The following is a 20,750-nucleotide window of genomic DNA, read 5'->3' as shown; positions in this document are numbered from 1 at the left end:
TCTATTTCCCCAAGCTCCAAACTCTCCCACTGCTAGAAATAAATCCTTATCGAGGGAGCCGTCCAACTGCAGCGCAACCGCAGCAAAACGCCGCGGCACGGAGTGCGATCCATCTCTCCCAATGTTTCCGAGTGAAGGTGAACAGAGCTGGAGGAGGAACCCGGAATGGCAGAGTTCGCAGGGATGGATTCCCGAGCGAGGAAGGCTGGCTCCCCGCGGGCACGGCGGCGCTTCCCGCTGGGACAGGCCCGCAGCGCCACCGGGTGGCCGCCACCTGGCCGTCCCGCGCTCCGCGGTGTCCCCGCTTCCCCCTGCCCCGCATCTCCCGGCTCTCCGCGGTGTCCCCGTGTCCCTCCTCTGCCCCGCACCTCCTGGCTCTCCCTGGTGTCCCCGCTTCTCCGCCGTGCCGCACGGTCCCGGCTGCCCGCGGTGTCCCCTGGAGCCCCCGCAGTAATTACCCTTGTGGCCGCGGAGCCGCGGACAGATCTGTCCAGGGGCTGGGAGCTGTTTCCCTGTGAGGAAGAAACTCACACCGGTGTGTGCGGGGACAGCGGGGCGCGCCGCTGTCCCCCCGGGCGAGAGGCCAGCGGCACCCAGCACCTTCGGGCATCGGGGCGGCCGCTCTCCCTGGCGCGGCGGCAGGGCGGGCTGCTGAGAAAGGAAAAAAACAAGCGGGGGAAATGTAGCCCTGTGCGCATCCGAGCGCCCGGGCTGCCGCTGCCCCAGCGGGACACCGCGCTCCCCCCGCCGCCCCGGCCCCCGACCCGCCCGGCCGCGCCCCCCGACCCGCCCCGTCCCGACCCGCCGCGCCGGGGGGCTCGGCCATAAATACGGCCCCGAGTGGCGCTCCCGGACCGGCGCGGCTGCGGAGGGGGTCGGGGCAGCAGCCAGCGCTGGTGGCCTCGCCTGGGACAGGCTGCGAGAGTCTCGGCTCTGCGCACCCGCCCGGCCGCAGAGCAGCCCGGTTGAAGGCCCCTCCGTTCTGAGCCCCTCGCTGTCCCCTCTGGTCTAGCCGCTGTCCCCTCTGCCGCCCCCATGGACTTACTTGGCCCCATGGAGATGACGGAGGGCTCCCTCTGCTCCTTCACAGCCGCCGATGACTTCTACGATGACCCGTGCTTCAACACGTCGGACATGCACTTCTTCGAGGACCTGGACCCACGGCTGGTGCACGTCGGGGGTCTGCTGAAGCCCGAGGAGCACCCGCACCACCACGGGCACCACCACGGGCACGAGGAGGAGCACGTCCGGGCGCCCAGCGGGCACCACCAGGCCGGCCGCTGCCTGCTGTGGGCCTGCAAGGCGTGCAAGAGGAAGACCACCAACGCCGACCGCCGTAAGGCCGCCACCATGAGGGAGCGCCGGCGGCTCAGCAAGGTCAACGAGGCCTTCGAGACCCTCAAGCGCTGCACCTCCACCAACCCCAACCAGCGCCTGCCCAAGGTGGAGATCCTGCGCAACGCCATCCGCTACATCGAGAGCCTGCAGGCCCTGCTGCGCGAGCAGGAGGACGCTTATTACCCGGTGCTGGAGCACTACAGCGGGGAATCGGACGCCTCCAGCCCCCGCTCCAACTGCTCCGATGGCATGGTGAGTGCCCCAGGGAGGACTCCCTGCCACCAAAGGTGCCCTAGACACTGCTGGTCCAAATCTGAGCAGGGCGAGTCACATCTTCCTGTCCTTCCTATAGCAGCTGCCTTCTGTACCTCCCCAGGCAGAAGACAAAGTCCTTTGTCGTGCCTTGGGCACCCACAGCGAAGGGAGGTGGGGTCCCCACATGGCAGGATCTTTGGGAAAGAAGAAGAATCTCTTATACGCTTTGTTCCCTGGGATAGGAAGTTAGGCAGGTTCCCCGTGTCCTGGAGGAGCCAGGGCAAAGCTGCTGGGGGAGAACTTTGGGAAGCTGCCTGGAATGGAGGCATTGCCTGTGATCCCATAGCTTCTGAGGCATCTCTGTTTCCATCTTCTGCTGTATCATTACCTTTGAATTACCTAAGGACAGCAGAGAGCAAGGGCCCCCTAGGACATGGTAGTTACGTGGGAATTGGTAAGAGTCTGGGTTTTGTTTTCTGCCATTCATCATGACAACAGGAGGAGTGTCTAAGCAACAAGAACTGGTTTTTTTGACCCTTCAGAAAAAGATTATCCATCTTTCTTCTCACTCCATCCCCTCCATAGATATTTACAAGCAATAGGAAGGAGAATCCAGGCTTTCAGTCCAGGTTGTACATTAGGGGCATGTCTTTTGGCTGGGGCTGTAGGTTCAGCCTCTGGTCTGACTCTGGGCTGGTGGGATGTGGTGACCAGAGTCCAGGACAGCTCTCTGGATAGGCCATGAACTGCCCTTTCAGACCAGAGACTGCTTTTTGTGCTCTGGAGGGACAGTCGTTACTGAGTTCAGTATCTGTGACTGAGATACTTAACAGATTGGAGAGATTTACACAAATGATTCCTCTTCAAGATACAGCCTCTTCTAATACAGGAATTTGATTGTGGGTTAAACTATTGGAAACAAATATATTAGTCAGTGTTCTAGAGCATTTTCTGTACGAAATGGAAATGGGAAGAGAAACGGAAGGAAATACAAAGGGACAAGGTAGACAGAGGCTTTTAAAGAGGAATTAATGTTTAGAAAAATCTTCAAAAACTAAATTAAAAAGACATAATTCCCCTTTCACACAGGTCTCAGGACACTCAGGTCTCCCTGTTGTAAACTAAAGATACATAAAGGGCTGGTCAGAATGCTGGAAAGCCTCATCTCATCTGTAAAGTTGCAGCATTCTATGCAAGAGTAACTTTCCTGTGGAACAGCTGTGCCACATAAACTATTCTGGGGTGGACCTCCTTCTAGCCACGTTTTTCCTTACTCAAAGAATCTACTACTTGATGGCATTTCAGACAGGACTGGAATGATGGCAACAGACCAGAGCCTGAAATATGAAATTAGATGGTTCCTGGGATTTGGGTAAGAGTCTGACTTGGATTTCTCTCCTTCCCAGATGGAGTACAGCGGGCCTCCCTGCAGCTCTCGCAGAAGGAACAGCTATGACAGCAGCTACTACACAGAGTCCCCAAATGGTGAGTACATGCCCTAACAGCAGTGTGAAACACAGAGACAGAGGCAGGCAGTGCAGCAGCTTCCCTGTGCCTGCTCTGTGTCCAGCTGGGCTGAGAGAGGAACCTGCCTTTCCAGCCAGCAAGCCACTGCTGCTGGTAGGGGCACTGGATTTCCTCTAGGCGTATTTGCAAATATGGGGATGTGTTATAGCTGTATTTCCCATTTTTCAAGTCTAACAGTTGGATAGAAGTATGTTATTGTCTGCAACTAATTTCAACATTTAACCATATTCTACATGAAGACTTCTTACTCTATCATTAATCCAAAATGGAGTAATTTATGACTGATTTCAAATCCACTCTTCCCTTTCTATGAACTCAGTGAAGCCTTAGATCCTCCCTGTCCCCAGAGCAGCAGACTGTGATTGCACATCTCTTCCATTGTGAAATGACAATCTATTTTCTGGTTATTGGTGTCCTTCATCAATATTAATTTCCTCTGAGTCTTCACATGCCCACAAATGTGCAGTGCCCACGGGTGTTAATTACCCGCTGGATAATCTGAGCACCTTTTTGTCTGTTTTTTAGATCCAAAGCATGGGAAGAGCTCTGTTGTTTCCAGTCTCGATTGCCTCTCAAGCATTGTAGAGAGGATTTCCACAGATAATTCCACATGCCCTATACTGCCTCCGGTGGAAACTGTTGCTGAAGGGAGTCCCTGTTCCCCTCCAGAAGGAGTGAGTCTGAGTGATGGTGGAGCCCAAATTCCTTCTCCCACCAACTGCACCCCACTCCCCCAGGATAGCAGCAGCAGCAACCCCATCTACCAAGTGCTATAAGGACCCCTCCAGCTGGACTGCACCAAAACCAATTTGCTCCGTTTGGCCTCGCTCAAGACCTGCCTTCTAAGGTTGAAAAGACTTCTTAAGATTTGTTCCAATTTTAAAATATCACTGAAAATTCCTTCAACTATCTAACTTTGCAAACCTGTATCACTTCAAAGTACACATAGTTATTTATTGGTTGTTAAAGTTATTTAATACGTCTAGAGATAAAGTTGTGTACCATGAAATGGCCAATGTTTAATCTGGGCTGTGGGGAATAGGAAGCTGGCTCTTGAATGTGGAGGAAAATAGAAATCTACAGCAGTAGTGGCATGATAGATCCTTCCTATTACTCCTGTTCTGGCCAAAATAAGGTTGTGGACCATTTTTTATAAAACTTTTGTATAATTGTAAATAAGAGTTGCTTTCCAAAAAAAAAAAAAAAAAAAAGAAGAAGAAAAAAAAAAAGAAAAAAAGAGCAAAATAAATAAATTAAAAAAAAATAAAAAATCAAAAACTTAAAAAGGGGAAAATTTTAAAAATATTTAATATTGCTTGGTTTGTTGTGTCAAACTTTAACTTTATATATTTATACGATGTGGTTGCCAAGAATGTTTTCACCAGTATTCTAAATAAAGACCCTTATTTATAAAATCTGTGGTGTTATCTTGACTTTCGCTAGGGCTTCTAGAATTACTAGGGCATTTAGGAGTGGTATTAGATCTCTGCCTTGGCAGGAAGAAGATACAGGCTCTGATTCAGCAAAGAAATCAAGAACATGTTTCAGTTGCACCACTTTGCATAAATATGCTGCTGTCAAAGGGTCCCCTTTCTTCATATTCTGTTGTGGTCACTGCTAAAGCTAGACCTGAGCATCACAGGTCATTATTAGAGGGATCAATAAATAAGCATGTTTCTCCTCCTCCCCCCAAATTTACAATTACATTGTAGGACTTGATCTTACAAAGATGTGTTGAAATGAAGAATCACAAAAAATGAGACTCTCCAAATCCCAGTGTAGCTACTGAAACTTCATACAAAACTCACAAGAACAGGTACTACATTTTGGGACAAGTGTTTACATTTTTCATTCAAGTTCTATTTTTCAAGTGCTTGTACCAAGTTCATGTATTCTCAGGTATTAGAAACTAATTGCAAATGAGTTTTTGTCATGAAGTTCAAGTCACAGATCACAGTTTTCCTCAAGTTCAAGTTGGAATGTAGGCCAAAGATAGGCAGTTTTAATTTGGATTTGAACTTTATGCATCTCTGGCAGCACTGCTCCAGGGATTTGCTTCTTGTTTAGAGCCTCTCTAAAAATAACCAGTGGGCTCTGTTTCATTCAGTATCTATGTGTAACCTTGAAAGCTGGCTGTGCAACTGAAAAATGTTTAGCCCTGAGCTGGTTGTCATTGGAAAGTAACAATCAGGGTGTTTCTGTGCATCTGGACAAGAATAACCAGCAACTACAACCTGTTTCTTATCACATCCCTATGATTTATGGATTTTGTAGAAACATCACAGTAAAATAAAAACAAAAAGCACACCGAAAACCAATCTAGGTATCGTCATCGTCCCTAAATACTTTGATGACAGATTAGTCATTGTGTTCTCTGTTAGGTGACTATTATAGAGGGAGTTTGTGCAGCTCTTACCTTAAGCAGGAAAAAGAAAGAGGGAACAGCTAATTCCAGGGAATGTCTCCCACTCCTTTAATCATGTATGGCCTTGAAGGTCAGTGTTCTCTGGAGAGGAGAGGAGCAAGCTGCCATGTGTTGAGCAGAGCAATGTAGTTGCTTCTCCTTCTTCCTGGGGCAGTCATGCTCCAAGCTTGGTGATTTTTCTGAAGCCAGAGGGGCAGGGATGGTAGCAGCCATGGGTATTCCTTCCTCATCCATGAGCTTGGGGTCATGGTGGATGATAAATCAGTGTCGAGGCATGGGACCATTCTGTGGAGCAGCCCAGGCTCCCACAGATCAGAAGAGACTCTGAAGCAGGACTGGCCACTCATCATCTTCATCAAAGTCCAACTTTGACTCCCTGTGGGCAGAAAACACTCCAGCCCATAAAGATTGAGCTTACCCCTTTCATTTTTCCATTAAAGATAAAAATCAAACCAACTTGAGAATGTGCTAATTCATACTATCATTAGTCAGGAGGGTCTCTACTAAGGCTGGAAAAATAGCTCAGGTTAGTTGGAAGCCTGTATGCCTTATAAAAGCTAAGGAGAGACAGTTGCCTCACAAATCAGGACCTCACACATCAACAACATAATTTTCATTGCCTTCAGCAAACTATCAGGCCCACAGTGCAAAAGTTTCAAATAAATGCTTTTGTGAAATACTAAAGATCTTTTAATCCTAATAATTTGAGGCTGGTAAAAGCATCCACTTTACTGCCAATAAATGGCAACCAAAGGTATTTTGGCAGCTCAGGAATGACAGAGGCTCTGGACATGCTGGCAGCACAGAGTTCATGCCTGCCGTGCATGCACCCCCACTTCTGAGGGACACAATGGGGGTACCTGGCTGTAGGGCTGGCATGGCAGAGCAGACACAGGGCACTTGTGTTCAACAATGTACATGCAGTTCCATGTGAAGTCATGTATATTGCATTTCACTGATTTATTTTAGCCACCCGAGTTTCCACATACTGATGTTAATGTTACAACAGAGAACAGGCATTTAGCACATCCCAAAATAGATGGATGGATGATGAGGAAAAAATATTCATAGGTTTCCTATGTAGAGCCCATCTTTCTCCCATTGATGTCAGTGAGAAAAGTTCACTGGAGTAAGGCCAAAGGGCATCAGCACTGATAAATACATGTTTAGGTTACAAATATATTTATTTTTTACTTAGATAAGGAAAATTGTTCTCTTGTGCCAGCTCTTCCTGTTTATATCTAAGGCAATAAATATATTTAAAACAAAGCCTTGTGCATGAAGAGGACAGCATGTAACTGATAGAAATATATCCCAGTCTATGAGCAAATATTTTGAGGCTAGTAATATTTGCACTCAGAGTTTTAGTTTAGTCCTGACACAGCCAAGGAGCATATGCAAGGCCGATCCAACATATACAAACTTTGGGTCTTAAATTGGACTCCTGAAGATGAATTTAGGCATTTTGGGTTGATCCTACAAGACAAAGTGAAGTCTACGTTGGTCTACAGAAACACTCCAGCATGGGCTCCAAACACACACTGTAGTCTGAAAGCCACATAAACTTTCCAGTTCAAAATGATGTTTCCTAAGGAACACTGCCTCCACAAGGAAAGTCATATAGATACAAACTAATAAAGGAAAGTAGCTGTCTTCAAATATAATGATAAGTTCACATTTTAGGAATGTTTGATTTGATTTGGTAGCTTAAGAAAGCACTGCATGACAAATTCAGTACTACTGGTTTATCTTACTCAAACCACTGCTATGGAAAAAGTGAAGAGGAATAAATTTATATCTCACTTACATGTAATAAATGCTCCAATTTTACATTTCATCAGATCATTTGCCAGTATGAGAATGAAGAGGATCTTTTTCCTACTTTCAATATTCCACAACAAACTGCAACAAAATTGCACATAACAATGTTAAACACTATTTCCTGCATTATCATAGCAATACTGCTACAGAAGTATTTCACATACCAAACATTCAATTTTAGGTAAAAGATGTATGAACTATTCTTGGTATCTGTTTTCCCTTTAAAAAGATTTTATTATCTGAATCCAAATATATTAAAGAAATATTAAATTGGAAGTTACTTCACCCCACATACTGCTCTTCTAAAATGACTTGTCACTTTCAACTCAAGACAAAGATCTTAAAAAAAAACCCTTGAAAGTGGACAGAAAAGCAGTTTTCATTTTATATCTTACATTTTGCAGAGATATTTAAAAGGTTCAAAATGCGCAAAGAGCCAAAACTGCCATCTTCAGAAGAACAACATCCAAAAGAGACAAGGAAACCTTTGTACCTTATACCTCATGAATTGTAATGAATGAATTAATTAATATTTCATTTTTGCTTTAAAATTTCCTTGAAATCAGTAGGAATATTTCCAGCTTCAGTAGGAATATTTTCAGGCTACTGCACATAATACTGTCTGGGAGAGTGTTCAGGTAGCAGTGCAAAGCCAGGACAAACTCCCTGCTGTGACCCTTTGCTCATGCTCTGGTCACTGACCCATTTCTTTCACAACGCTCTCAGATGTGCCGATCCCCCTGAGCACAAGCCTCTGAACAAGCAGCCAGGCTTTAGTGCTCACCTGATCTTGAAAGTACCATCCAGAAACTGCCCCCATAATAGTGCTGAAAGCCTGCAACAGTTCCTAAATGAGCGGCTGACACGGAGCCTGTGATAGCAGGAGATGGTATGAAGGTCATTTCACATAACTTGCATGTGGCAATCTTGGCTTCACAGGCAGGAGGTAAAAAGGCCGTGTAGAGTCAGAGTGCAAATCTCTGACAGCATGACCTGGAGATCATCTTGGGAGGCACATCCAAGTACCTCATTAAGCACTATTTACTATCAGCTCACCCTCCCTCAGCCTCTCAAATCACTGGTTTTCTAGTAAAACTGTTGAACAGCCATGACCTCCTCTCCTTGATGGATGCAGCATGCTCCCTTCTCAACAGGCTTGTTGTGCAACTGGGAATGTCATTAGAGTGGAGACCTTTCCATCTTGACATTTCAGGGCTAACAAGGGAGGGGATGGTCCCTAGCATAATACAGAGAGCTGCCAGATAGGCCTTTCCCTCCCAGGAACCAGCAGCAATTAGGAACACATCTGACAGAGCCACTTGAGTCAGTGTAAGGAATCCAGAAATTTCCCTGTGGACCCAGAAACCTACATTTTGCATACACAGCCACTTATGAATAAAGATTTAACATGGTAAGCTAATGGTGAAAGCTGATCTATCCTGTAACAATGGGGTGATAGAAAACCTCAGGGGTTTCCCAATAATGCAGTCAACATGGCACCGAATTCACATTTTCTTACTACAACAGCAATAACTTTTATCATCTACAGGCATCTTAGCAACATCAACAACTGTGCTATTTAGGCAATAATGCATAACCTCACATTTATCAATAGTAAGGCAAATGCTGTAACTATTTATTAAAAATTTACTAAAAACTCTAACAGACAATAAGCCACTTAATCACATGACTGAGGGAGGTTGCAATTTTCATTGGGATTTTGGGAGTCAGATTCACTCAGAAGCCTGTGTCTCAGCACAGTTGCCTCCTAGTGGGGCATATCCATTGCAGTCAAAGGGGTGCCCCAATCTCCACAGTTCTCCCTAACCCACCTCAACTGACCTTGAGCCTTTTCTGGTCCAACAGCCACATCTGCTGGGAAAAATATTAATTACATTTCTTCCTGAAATCATTGCTTGGTGAACTCCATGCTCTGTTTTATCATCTTTCCATCATGTCAGGTTTGTTGGTGCAGGAACAGCAAAGATATTCACAGTCTTCAGACAGCATCTAGAGGCACATACATTAGGAGCATCAAGAAAAATATATTGGAAAACCCAATTTCCACCCCACTAAGAACCTTCTACAAAAATAGAGACAAAAAATGGTAAGATTAGTATGGTTGGTTGCGTTTTGGCTTTTTTATTGCTAGGCAAATTCTGGGGCACCACTCTATTTTTCTTTAGGTGAAAAATAAAGACAAAAGGAGGGAGAAATGGAAGGTCTTTGAATGCATTGTATGCCCTGTGCTGAGAGCAGTGGTCCTGAGGGAGACAGGCTGCTTGCCAAGAAGGCAGGTGGGGAGATGCAGAGGAACTGCAGATGACAGCAGGATCACAATGACATTCTCTGGTGACAAAGTCCCTCAGTAGGGCACAAATTTTGGCCACCAGACCAAGGGAGGTGATTTCCCCCTCTACTCTGCTCTGGTGAGATCCCACCTGGAGCTGTGCCTCCAGCTCTGGGTCCTCAGCACAGAAGGGACATTGACCTGTTGGGGGGAGTCCAGAGGAGGCCACCAAGATGATCAGAGGGATGTAGCACCTCTCCTATGAGGAAAGGCTGAGAGTTGGGATGGTTTAGCCTGGAAAAGAGAAGGTTTCAGGGTGGCTTTCCAGTACCTGAAGGGAAAATACAAGAAAGATGAAGAGAGTCTATTCAAAAGACCATGTAGTGACAGGACAAAAGGGAATGGCTTCAAACTGAAAGAGAGTAGATTTATATTAGGTATTAGGAAGAAATTCTTCACTGTGAGAGTGGTGAAGCATTGGAACAGGTTGCCCAGAGAAATTGTGGGTGCCCCATTTCTGGAAGTGCTCAAGGCCAGGTTGGGTGGGGCTCTGAGCAGCCTGGTCTAGTGAGAGGTCTTGTTCCAACCACCTTTCCATAGCAGAGGGGTTAGAACAAGGTGATCTTTATGGCCCTTTCCAACCCCCACCATTCTATGATTCCTTTTATATTTTGGCCACACAACATTCCTTTCTTTCACATCAATGCTCTACTTCTGAATCCTAAACTAAATGAAGCAATACCTTTTTGTTCTGATTTTTTTAACTTGTTTTTATGGCACCTGCGAGTTTCTTGAGGCAGGAGCCTAGACAATCCACATTTGAGAGCTGCTGCTTGCTGCAGTGTGAAAGTACATTATTGAACCGACAAGCAGTGTGTAAGCTTTTCTCCGGGCCACCGGAGGGCAGCATTTCCATGAAAAACAGGACTTCGACATCTGTTTTTTTCACTATATACATTACTTTTTCCCCCCGTAAACTCTCACATCTAACTCTCTCTCAGCTGAGGTAGAGAGCATCATTTCACACCGCAACAACTGAAATCAATGAACTGAATTTCTGGCCAATGTAAATTCATCGGTCTTGCTGGCAGTTGACACAGTATACTGGGATTACTACAGCAGTACAAGTTCATGGTTTGAGTTTGGATGCTCAAAGATGCATTTTGATGGAAAAAAACCCTTTTGTTTATATGGCAAGGCATCCCTATGTATGGACTAAAGTTCAGGATGAAGACCATCACAGAGCAAAGCATTTATACAACAGCTTGTAAAAGGAGACCATTCTCCATCCAGGGCACGTAATGCTCTCATTACAGATCTAATGGCATGGAAATACAAATGTATGCAAGGGGGTTCATGTGTCACATGTGTTCCTTTGTATGGGACAGGTCACACTCACATCCCTTTGTTCCCTTTGGAAAGGAAGCGGGTATGTGCTAGGCACTCGTGCTCTAGGCTCTCAAAGGCTGTCCTCTGCAGAACTACACACTTGAAACAGCTTGCAGTTGAAAGCCAGCTGCACAAAACGTAGTCCCAAACATGCCTTTCAAAAGCTTCACAAATGCCAATTACATTAAGCGATAAGAAAAAAAGCAACGAAGTAATGTGCCTAATTAACAAAGCTAGAGATGGAGCCAGCCACTTGGTTTGAAGTACTTCCAAGAGAGATGTTAAATGCAATGGTCAGGGCAACTCTGGAAGAAATAAATTAACATGCTGGGTTAATATTTCAAGCTCTGTGGGAGTAAAAACTGTGTGTGGTAAGAGGAAACAAAGGTAAAAATATCACAGGGTGCTATTCTGTTTGTTTGTTTGCCAAGGACACTTTAGCTTTTGCCATTTATTATTCTTCATGGTACGCTCGAAATTATACAAGAAGACATAAAAGTGTCAGCATTGCGTCACTGGCCTTCCTAAATTTATCTTTTACCCACCTGTTAAATCTCAGCTCAAGGTCAAGAGAAAAACTATTTTAAGTGAATGCACTATGAGATAGACACATTCATGAAAAATATCTTAGGAGAATTCTTTATCTTTAGTACTATCAGCAATCACAGTTGAAAAGATTCCCCACACTACAGGACAACAGTGGAGTTTTTCTGGTCCTCATAAATAAGAACTGACTGACAGCTGCCCGGTTCCAAATCTTAGATACCTGTGGTTGGGAAAGCTCAGTCCATCACAAACTTTCAAGTTCCAGCAAGTAGCGTGGCTTGAATCCATTCCAGTACTCATCTGTTGGCAGCTGTTTCCATCTGCTCCTTCTTGAACCCTTGCGCTGACTCCCTAGGGAAGAGCAGGAAGATTGTCACGCAATGAACTCGCTTGTTGTGAGCTGGCTGCTCATGTTTTACCCCAGTCTGTCATCTCACCTCATCTGCTCTCTGGCCTTTTTTTGCCATGAGAATTCTGAGTTCTGCTCTGCACCTAATAGGGAAAAGAAACCCCAAACCAACCATTCCTCAAATTATTCCTTATTTTAAGAACAAATAATTATTATGAACAAGAGATACAGAAAAGATTGATCAGATCACTTAGTCCTCACAGCTGAATCACACAGTGATTCCTGCATGTATGTTTTGCAGCTAGAAGTGTCTGACATACCTTCACTTTGTGATGAGGGAAGGCAGATGCCCTTCAAGCACTCCATGACCATTACCTGCAGCCTTTTTGTTTGGTTGGTTCTGTTGTAAAACACAAAACAGAGAAAGAGAAAAAAAATCAAAAAATAACATTTCCTATTTTAGACATCAGTGTTTCCAGACTTGCAGCTGCGCCTTTGGGAACTTTGGTTGACTGAGCAAATGTCTATGCACATTAAGGCTCCTCTCTTAATTTGTCCCATTACTATTTTATGTACTTGGTAACTTGATATCTACACATTAACATTAATTGGCCAGACTAAGAAAAAGATTTTATTGTTTCTTAACCAAGAGAATTAGTTTCATATTTTCATCTTTGAAAGGTTTAATTTATACTTTGATATATTATCTCTAGCCTGATTTCCAATTGGACCAAATTCCCTCAAATCTCTTGGACATTCAAAACTTTCAGGTGTACCTGAAAATGCAAACTTTTGTTCAGAGACATCTTTTTTTTTTTTTTTTTTAATTCCAAAGTACCTGAAAGTATATCCCTAAATATAAGCAGCATTCTGCAGATGCTATTCAGCCTAGGGTTCAGAGGGGAGAAATACTCAATAAGAGAAGCAATACAACAGAATATGGAAACAAAGTTGAAGAAGATTCCATTAGTAACACAAATGCAATAATCTGGATTTTTCCCTAGCCAGAATTATACATATTTGTGGGTATATTGGTCAAAATAACTCCTAAGGGCTTTACAAGCATAAACTCAGGAAAATAGAGTAATTTCTCTGACTTGCCATGTCACCTTTTCTGTGGAGCCCTGTCCTTTGCAGCATGCATCTGCCTGCTTGGATTATGCAGTGATCAAACTGGGCTGCACAAGGACAGCATCACTTCAGCACTTCTGCATGGAGACCTTTCTATATAATGAAGGCTTCTGAAGGGGCTTGGCATGATAAAGCAATTAAGAAACACCTTTGCCCACATCCTAAATTACTACCACACAATCAACCATTTCCTCCACTTTTTAACAGGCAGAATAATCTGAAGAACAGTTTCAGAAGAAACAGTAGAAACCTTTTGTATTTTTTATTACAGTTGGAAAATTTTCAAAGAAAAAAAGGACTTTATTATAGATTTGAGAACTGGACTCTCCTTTTTTCTCACTGCTCCATAGGAAAGCAAATAAATATGCCATTGTAGGCCATCTTAGGATGAGAATCCATCCTAGAAGAACAGAAAGGTCCAAGTTTGCATGAGAATGGAGCGTTTCTTAAGGAAGACCCAACTCTGATTTCTTGCAGGCCAACTCTGAATATCTTGTCCCACTGTGATCCTTCTCTGCTTCCTCATTATTTCCCAATTCCTTCTACTTCTGGGCTATCTAGAGGCAAAGACTACAACTGCAAAACCTGGCAGAACCCACAGATGAATCAGACTGAATCAGTAAACAATGACTAAAAGTGCAGCGTCACAGGAACAAGCATATCACTGTGCCTCAAGTTAAATCATTTAAATACAAACCTGCTGCAAATCTTAACAGGAATTCCAGCCACAGTCTGGAGGGCTGGTATAATCCTATTGCACTGGGATTCCTACAGAAGTCTTCCCCAGGTCCTGGAAACCTGGTAGAGCATGTTCCTGCTTCCTGGAGTGCAGACACCATTCATTACAGCGTGTCCCAGAGGGGAAAGGCAGAGGACAAGCTAATAGAGGTGCCATCCCTTCACTATTGCCTTTCTTCTAGCTCTCAACACTTCATTTAACTGGAACAAAGGCTGCTGTCAATGTTAAGGCATAGGCCCAGGTATGAGACAGGATAAAGAAACCTTCATTTGAAGCAGCTGGTCCAAGATTTGGGACAGAAAGTAGATCTTGCTTTCCATTTACTCACATTTATATTGGATAAATCCTGACTTTTGACAAAAGAAATGCAGCAGATTTCATCCTTAGTGCCAATTATTTAACTAGTATCACTGGAACTATTATACTTTATATCTCTTCATATGCAGCATTCAAATAATTACTTCAATAGGATTAAATGTCATATTTCATGGGACTGGCTGTGTAAATATTTACAAAGCTAGAGAACAGAAAAGACATCTCAGAGTTATTGATTCATGTCAAATATTGAGAAGCTGGGTTAATCAAGGGATTTAAGCAATGCTTTAAACCTTTGAGTCAGCATTGTTGAGATTTATTTAAACTACTCTTACCTTTCAACATCTAAAGTTTTACAAATCGTTTATAACAATAAAGACTTACAGGCCATTTTCTCATCTGTTTGTCTGAGGAAATTTCAGTTACTATTGTAAACTCAATAGGCTGAAGAAGTAATAACAGCTGTGAAAAGTGAAACATTCAACAAAAATAAAGTTCTCATTTCACTAAAAAAAAAAAAAAAGATAAGAAATTTTCTAATTATTTTGTGGTGTTAGCCAGCTGATGGGCAAGAACATTTTATAAAATGCAGCATATTCCATAGTCCTCGGTCTGAATCAGACCCTAATTTTTTCTAGTTTTTTGGTGGTTAAATGAAAAATATACACTTGCAGTGCTGAGAGCTGCATGCCTTTTTCAAGAAAAGACTAGCACCTCCTGTTCTGTATTCTGTATATAGTAGTTGTGAAATACATATGTCTGTATCTATGTGTTTGTGTCTGTTGCTATGTTCATGCACCTGCAATTTGGCTGAGATCTTAAAAACATAATGACAGCATTAGTAGAGTTTTGTTTTCAGAAAAGGCTGACTAGGCCAGTCTGACAAAGTCAAGGACCTTCTAGGACCACCAAAACAAATCAGCTGATAAAATAAAGCCAAGTCCTTGGCTTTTTCTGAAACTCTAGCTGTAGTACATGGTAGGAATTAAATGGCTCCAACCTATGTGCCCTCTTTTGGCAATGCAGATTCAGAGCCCTCAGGATGACTGAGCTCAGCTCATAGTAATGAGTTTAGATAAGGGTTTTTTTGTTATGTGCTGACAGGAAACTTCCAATTGTAAGCTCAATTTTCCTCATCACCAGCTGTATTTTTGCTGGATCACACCTAGATCAGCATGAAGGAGAGGGACAAATCCATATCCTTCCATAACACAGCATTGTGACAAAGTAGCACATTAGCTGTATGCCTAATTTTGGATGCTTAAAGTAGATTTTGATGTGATTTAGCTCCACGATTTCTTGAGGAATAATTATTTCTGTTTTGGGGAAGATCTCATCAAAGAAAAATTCTGACACTTTTACCACAACTTTGACTGGAGGATGTGCTCCAAAAGAAGCGCAGTGCCTCACCCAGGCCAGATTTAAGGAGCTGGGGGTGAGACAGACAACTCAGCAATTTTTTGCAGTGATTATTGCCCTTTTTGCAAGGAAGGTGCAGTATTCTCTTTCCCTACAGGTATAACAGTTTGGAAATCTCCCTAGTCCTTCAGCAAGCAGCAGCACACCACTTCCACCACCTTGCCTTACTTGTGGGCACCACCTCCATAATTGCATCTGCTCGGTTCCATCTCCCATCAATTTTCAGCAAAACCAAATGGATTCAGGTGGGAGTTTCTCTTAGCTAACAGAGTGGGTAAAGACCAAAGATGATCTCTAATATGTCACAATATTACTTCCATTTTTTTCCAGAGCAGCTTCCATTTATCTCACAGTTTGAGGCATACTTTCTGAAGGGTCCCAAAGGAATTTGCAAATCAAAAAGAACCTTCACTCAGAAATGTCAGCCCAGTAGAAATGGATGAACAAGTCCAACTCATCAGGCAGAGCACAGCAAATGCTTCTCAGCTCAAAGCAAAGCCATGCAACACTTGGAAAACATAGATGGGAATGAAGTACATATTCAAGCAAAACTGAAGTAATTAAGAGAAAAAAAATTCCAGCTATGGAAGTGCAGGAACAAGCATTTAGCTATAATTTTGGCTGCTCTGGTTACTCTCATTAAAAGCATCATGACCTTGTATCAGGCTTTGGGCTACACATCTCTTCAGACATGCAGCCTCTCTATGACTCCCTCAGTCAACACCAAGCACAAACCCACAATTTTTTTCTCCATTCTCATTCTTTCTATGAAAGGCTTTCATCCAATTAATGACAATTCAGAGGGGTAAATCTAGCCTTTCAGAAAAGCAATAACATCTATGCAATTGCAGCTGCTTTATTTTTAAATGATTTTCAAGGACAAAATGAGTACATTGCATGCTGAAGTCCATCACAGCTTTCCATTCGAAGACCTCAAACCAAATGACTTACAAGGGTCATTGCTAACAGATAGAGCAGTTCACAGCATGATGTAATCTAAAACTGATAAAAAACTGTACTGAAATACTGTTGAGTTGTCATGAATTTAATACAAGAGAGCACAGGCTGAATTATAGCATTCAAGCATTGCAAAACTGGTCTTCCAACCCTGGCTGCCTTTTCTTTTGTGGTTATAACTCTTACAAATAATTCTCTCAGCCTCCTCCAGCTTTAAAACATTTTGAAGGTACTCTCCAGTTATATTCTTAGTTGTGCACAAAGTCACAGGTTCTCTCAACATCTCCTTTTCCTCTTCATATTGTTACAATGGGTCATTCTTTTTCTTTGAAAAGAAACTGAGTGATGAAGTCAGAGCTAGGCTTACATTTCAGGAGTGGGAGCTTCTTCAGCAGTCACCATTGTTTGTGTCCTCCCTAGAAACCTCAGTGAAGGAAGAGGCTACAGAGGAGTGCAGAATCAAGTACTCTTGACACACTAGTAAAGCACCAAAGCATACAGCAAAGCTCCTGATGTGCATTTCTGTGCCTATACAGCCCTGGGATTCGGATCTGTCAATCCAACGTCTTCAGTAAGAGGCAAAATATCTTCATACAATAATGAATATAATTAAAATATAATTAAATAAAATTTTAGAAAAAGGTTAAAATTTCACTTCAAATTAATGAGTTACTAAGTTTAAGAGTGTTAGGGAATTTATGCTCAGTCATCTCCCACATTGAGAAGAAAGTTTCTTTGGAGTTAGAAATCACTGCAGTTCTTAGCTAAAGTAGAGAGCAGGGGGATTAACAAAAGAATAGCATATGAACCTACTAGCTTTTTTTTTTTAGTTTGTAGACAAAATTTCGTCTTCTCTCTGAAAGACAATCTACCTTTTCTTGCATATGACTGCCCTGAGGATGCTGAAGTATAGGGCAACAAAGGTGATCCCAGTACACCAGACACAGAGGGGAAAGAAGGACTAATTCTTCCCGTGTCATCAGAACAGTGAGGTGAACTAACACCAGTGACAGAATTAGCAAATGGACTCACTCTCTAACTCAGCTGCACAGTAGTTTGAAAACTAAAATATATCTATGGCTAAAAGATATTCTTCCACTATCACCACTAAAACTTTTAGAGGGTTGGAAGAACAGCTAGAATTATAGACAGACCAACAGGAGTGCTCAAAGTGCACATATACTCTCCTGACAGTAGGTGTGCCACAAGGGAGACCTTCAGAGTGACCTTTCAAAACTCTACAGCTCATTTTCCTCACTTATGCCAGATTTTGGTCAGCCCCAACTCAGCGTAGATGATCCTCAAAATCTCTCACCAGTTATTAGAATCAGTTAAGGGAAAAAATGTATTTTCTAGATGAATGGATTTTAATGCATTTAAAAATTTTCTGCTAACACCACCTCTGCTGATGCTGTTGCTATACCATAACCCTTATCCAAACAGACTGTGACCTCTTTTGATAACTACCAATTCTGTGCTTCCTACAGAGGTCACCCAGCATTATTAAAGCTGGTTTAGTTCTTTTTAACATGTAAAACTTAGTAAAATTAATTAATAAGTTAACTTAAAATGACAAGTTGTATCACAGAAAAGCTAGATGACTTGGGGACTCTCACATCCACCTTCATATTAAGTCCTCCTTAAAGATATCAAATATAAACCAGATGTTTAAGGATTTAAAGATGTCAAACATAAACTAGAATAAAATCCAGTTATAATATTATTTTTTATGGGACTAGGAGGACAGAAGTTCTACTGTCAAGTTTGGGATTAATCATAATTCCATAGGAAGTTTTACCTGCAAATTGGAACTTGAAAAATTAGATGATTTCATTTGTCTATCATAATCCAAACATTTCTAATGATGAAATTTTTTTTAATTAAACTAGAATTTTATATTGCTATATGGCAAGCTTTAAGCAAAACTTTGCTCAGACACAATAGCTACTCAGCTGTCTTAAACCCTCCATTCCATGCAAACCAACAGCCATCCATGCAGTGTTATCAACTGTGTCTAGTTAAACAAATGCAAATCATGCTGCAATCTACCATGCAAAGCAAACTCTTTGTGCCTTAATATGCAGTTATTTTGTGCCATGATCCTTGTTAAATAAGGATCCTTGTTAAAGATATTATTTTTGAATACTTTCCCTCTCAAGCTTCAATATCAACTTCAAACATGATGTTATCTTTCATTTTCCACATGAAAATTATGTCTAAACTTACATTCCAATTTATATTTCTAAAAGACCTTCTATTTCAGCAGCTATCTTGGTCCAGATCTCACAAGCTCCTGCTTGTCCATCAGCCTCTGATTTGGGGCCCTCTTTCATGTCTTTTGAAACATCCATCTCTTCTGATTCCACCAATGCTGCTTTATCAATTGCAGCTTTAGTAACTTCAAAGAAACCTTGCAGGTCACTTAAGCATGGCCTCCCCACCTGAGTCCATGAAAACTCTCTTTAAACAAGTTTTCTACTTTTAACATGTACTCCCAGATGACTTCTAAGGTCCTGCACCACCCTCCTTCAGCTCCCCAGACAAGAGGGGAAACCCAAGCAAGGGAAGCTGCACCATATCTCTTTCATTCCCACAGTTGCCTTAGATTCCAACACTGAAATTCCTAAAGAGGAATCACTCACTGCAGGCAAGGTAACATGGATGGCGGGAGCTAATGAGCTGGGAAAGGATCTTTAAAGTTGCGGATGTTACCAGAAGGACCCACAAGCCTAGGATTCACAGGCCCTGAACATCTTTTCTGGGTCACCTGCCCTCCACAGCCTTCATTAACTCTCAGAACTGACCCTACAGCTCTTTCCCATTGGTCCTCAGATACATTATTATCAAAAATAGGCGTTTACTACAATTTAAAAGAATTTTTGCATGCATTATTTTTGTCAGAGTCAACATCCTCTTTTCCTTTCTTAATGCCAGGCTTGGGTTCGCAGTCCTCTTTTCCCTCTGTGTCCTCTGGCTGGCAATTCTCAAGGATTTTAGATAGTGTTTCTGTACTTGTGATTCTCAGATTCTCCCTCTGTCATCAACCTTTCTGCCTCTGTTCAGTCCCAGTGCTGAAGCTGCTGTCTGGCATCTCTTTCTGGAGATTTTTTCATCAGTTTATGCTAGCTGAAGTGCAGAGTTGCCTTGATTTAGCCTCACTTTCCCATTTCTCATTCATAGCTGATACGAGTAACATACTCCCATTCCTGCTGTCTTCCCTCCCTTTTCCCCAGAGTCGCACACAAATAGCACCAGGTCCCAGGCCTTCCTTCTACCCCACCAGCTTAACGAGCAGTCTGTTACCATTTTCACAGACAAATCTGCTGGTTAGACCTCTTTGGAATGTCTCACCACGCTACTGCGGTTTTCTTCTCTGCATCCCAGCCAAGCAATGCTCTTTGCAAGGAAGCTGCAGGTGACCAAACACCTCGTCTCACAAACCTGAGCACACCGACTGCTCCTTGACAGCCTTCCACTTGTTCTTCACCTGCTGCTCCCGCACATCTGAATTTCTCACATACTTGCAAGTTCAACCTAACTGCATTCCTCTGGTCTTCCCTCTTCTGTTGAGCATGGTGTTGTCCCTACCACTTGTACACTCCATCAGCATTCCCTAACCATGTACCTTTCCATTGTATGTTTCACCAGCCTCTCCCATTTATCACGACATGACCTCCCATGGTCAATCCACAAAGTCTCAGCTCTCCAAGCTTTCCCAAAAGCCCATTCCTCCTGAGACGTTGGCAGCAAATAAAACAAAATACAGAACACATCTACATACCTCTCTTACTTCCTTTCCACACAACCATCTTCTTGCTGTTCTTCAAGCTCCTTGCAAGACAGGAGCTGAGGGATTTCCAAAACTACCCTTGTCATTACTTGTGAAATAATGAGAATAAAAAAAGAATAGAAAACACAAACCCAAATTGCAACTTCCTACCAACATAGGCAGTCAGAAAAAAACCCCAAGTGAACAATAGGAAAAGATGGAGAAGTGGTATAGGTGCATGGAACCGATTAAAAGCACAATCTGATAGGAAGGGTATCCCTACTCGCGAGGAAAGAAATCTACGCCTGGGGAGATGTTGAATTGTGCCCTTCAGCCAGTCGGGTCCAGGCAGGACGAGCACAGCCGTGACTCATGTCACTGGTGCCCCAGAGTGTCACTCGGAGCCCAGCGAGGGGCAGCCCCGGGACCCCCGCCGCTCCCGAAGGGGACCCTCGGTGTGAGCGCCGCGCGGTGCGGGTG

The 20,750-nt window shown here is 43.2% G+C and overlaps 1 protein-coding gene and 2 long non-coding RNA genes across 5 annotated transcripts in view; 1 reads left to right on the top strand and 2 right to left on the bottom strand.

Moving 5' to 3' along the window:
- Nucleotides 1-1,127, bottom strand: part of LOC131084833 (uncharacterized) — a 23,732-nt gene extending 22,605 nt beyond the window's left edge. For both annotated transcript variants that reach the window (XR_009114592.1, XR_009114591.1), the window contains exons 1-2: nt 1,046-1,127; nt 369-651 (exon numbers count right to left, since the gene is read on the bottom strand). This is a non-coding gene — a long non-coding RNA (uncharacterized LOC131084833). The remainder of the gene's footprint in view (nt 1-368; nt 652-1,045) is intronic.
- Nucleotides 1,036-4,326, top strand: MYOD1 (myogenic differentiation 1). Its single transcript, XM_058026586.1, has 3 exons — nt 1,036-1,590; nt 3,000-3,078; nt 3,646-4,326. The coding sequence occupies exons 1-3, from the start codon at nt 1,036-1,038 to the stop codon at nt 3,894-3,896; spliced, it is 885 nt and encodes a 294-aa protein (XP_057882569.1). The 3' UTR covers nt 3,897-4,326.
- On the bottom strand, nt 1,705-20,750 carry LOC131084834 (uncharacterized). Of its 2 annotated transcripts, XR_009114594.1 has the most exons (8): nt 20,283-20,750; nt 12,261-12,340; nt 12,029-12,083; nt 11,812-11,942; nt 9,209-9,376; nt 7,353-7,447; nt 5,537-5,921; nt 1,705-1,787 (listed from the first exon to the last, which is right to left on the bottom strand). It is a non-coding gene; the product is annotated as an uncharacterized LOC131084834 (long non-coding RNA). The 2 variants fall into 2 exon arrangements; XR_009114593.1 differs by lacking the exon at nt 12,029-12,083.

Source organism: Melospiza georgiana, chromosome 6 (assembly GCF_028018845.1).
Source record: "Melospiza georgiana isolate bMelGeo1 chromosome 6, bMelGeo1.pri, whole genome shotgun sequence".
In the NCBI taxonomy this organism is placed as follows: domain Eukaryota; kingdom Metazoa; phylum Chordata; class Aves; order Passeriformes; family Passerellidae; genus Melospiza; species Melospiza georgiana.
Note: the sequence above shows the minus strand (reverse complement) of the source record. Positions and strands in the feature narration are given on the sequence as shown.

Coding starts and splice junctions, on each gene's coding strand:
- MYOD1 (XM_058026586.1), top strand. CDS start 1,036: ATGGACTTACTTGGCCCCATGGAGATGACGGAGGGCTCCCTCTGCTCC. Junction 1,591..2,999: donor CCAACTGCTCCGATGGCATG/GTGAGTGCCCCA, acceptor TCTCCTTCCCAG/ATGGAGTACAGCGGGCCTCC. Junction 3,079..3,645: donor CTACACAGAGTCCCCAAATG/GTGAGTACATGC, acceptor TCTGTTTTTTAG/ATCCAAAGCATGGGAAGAGC.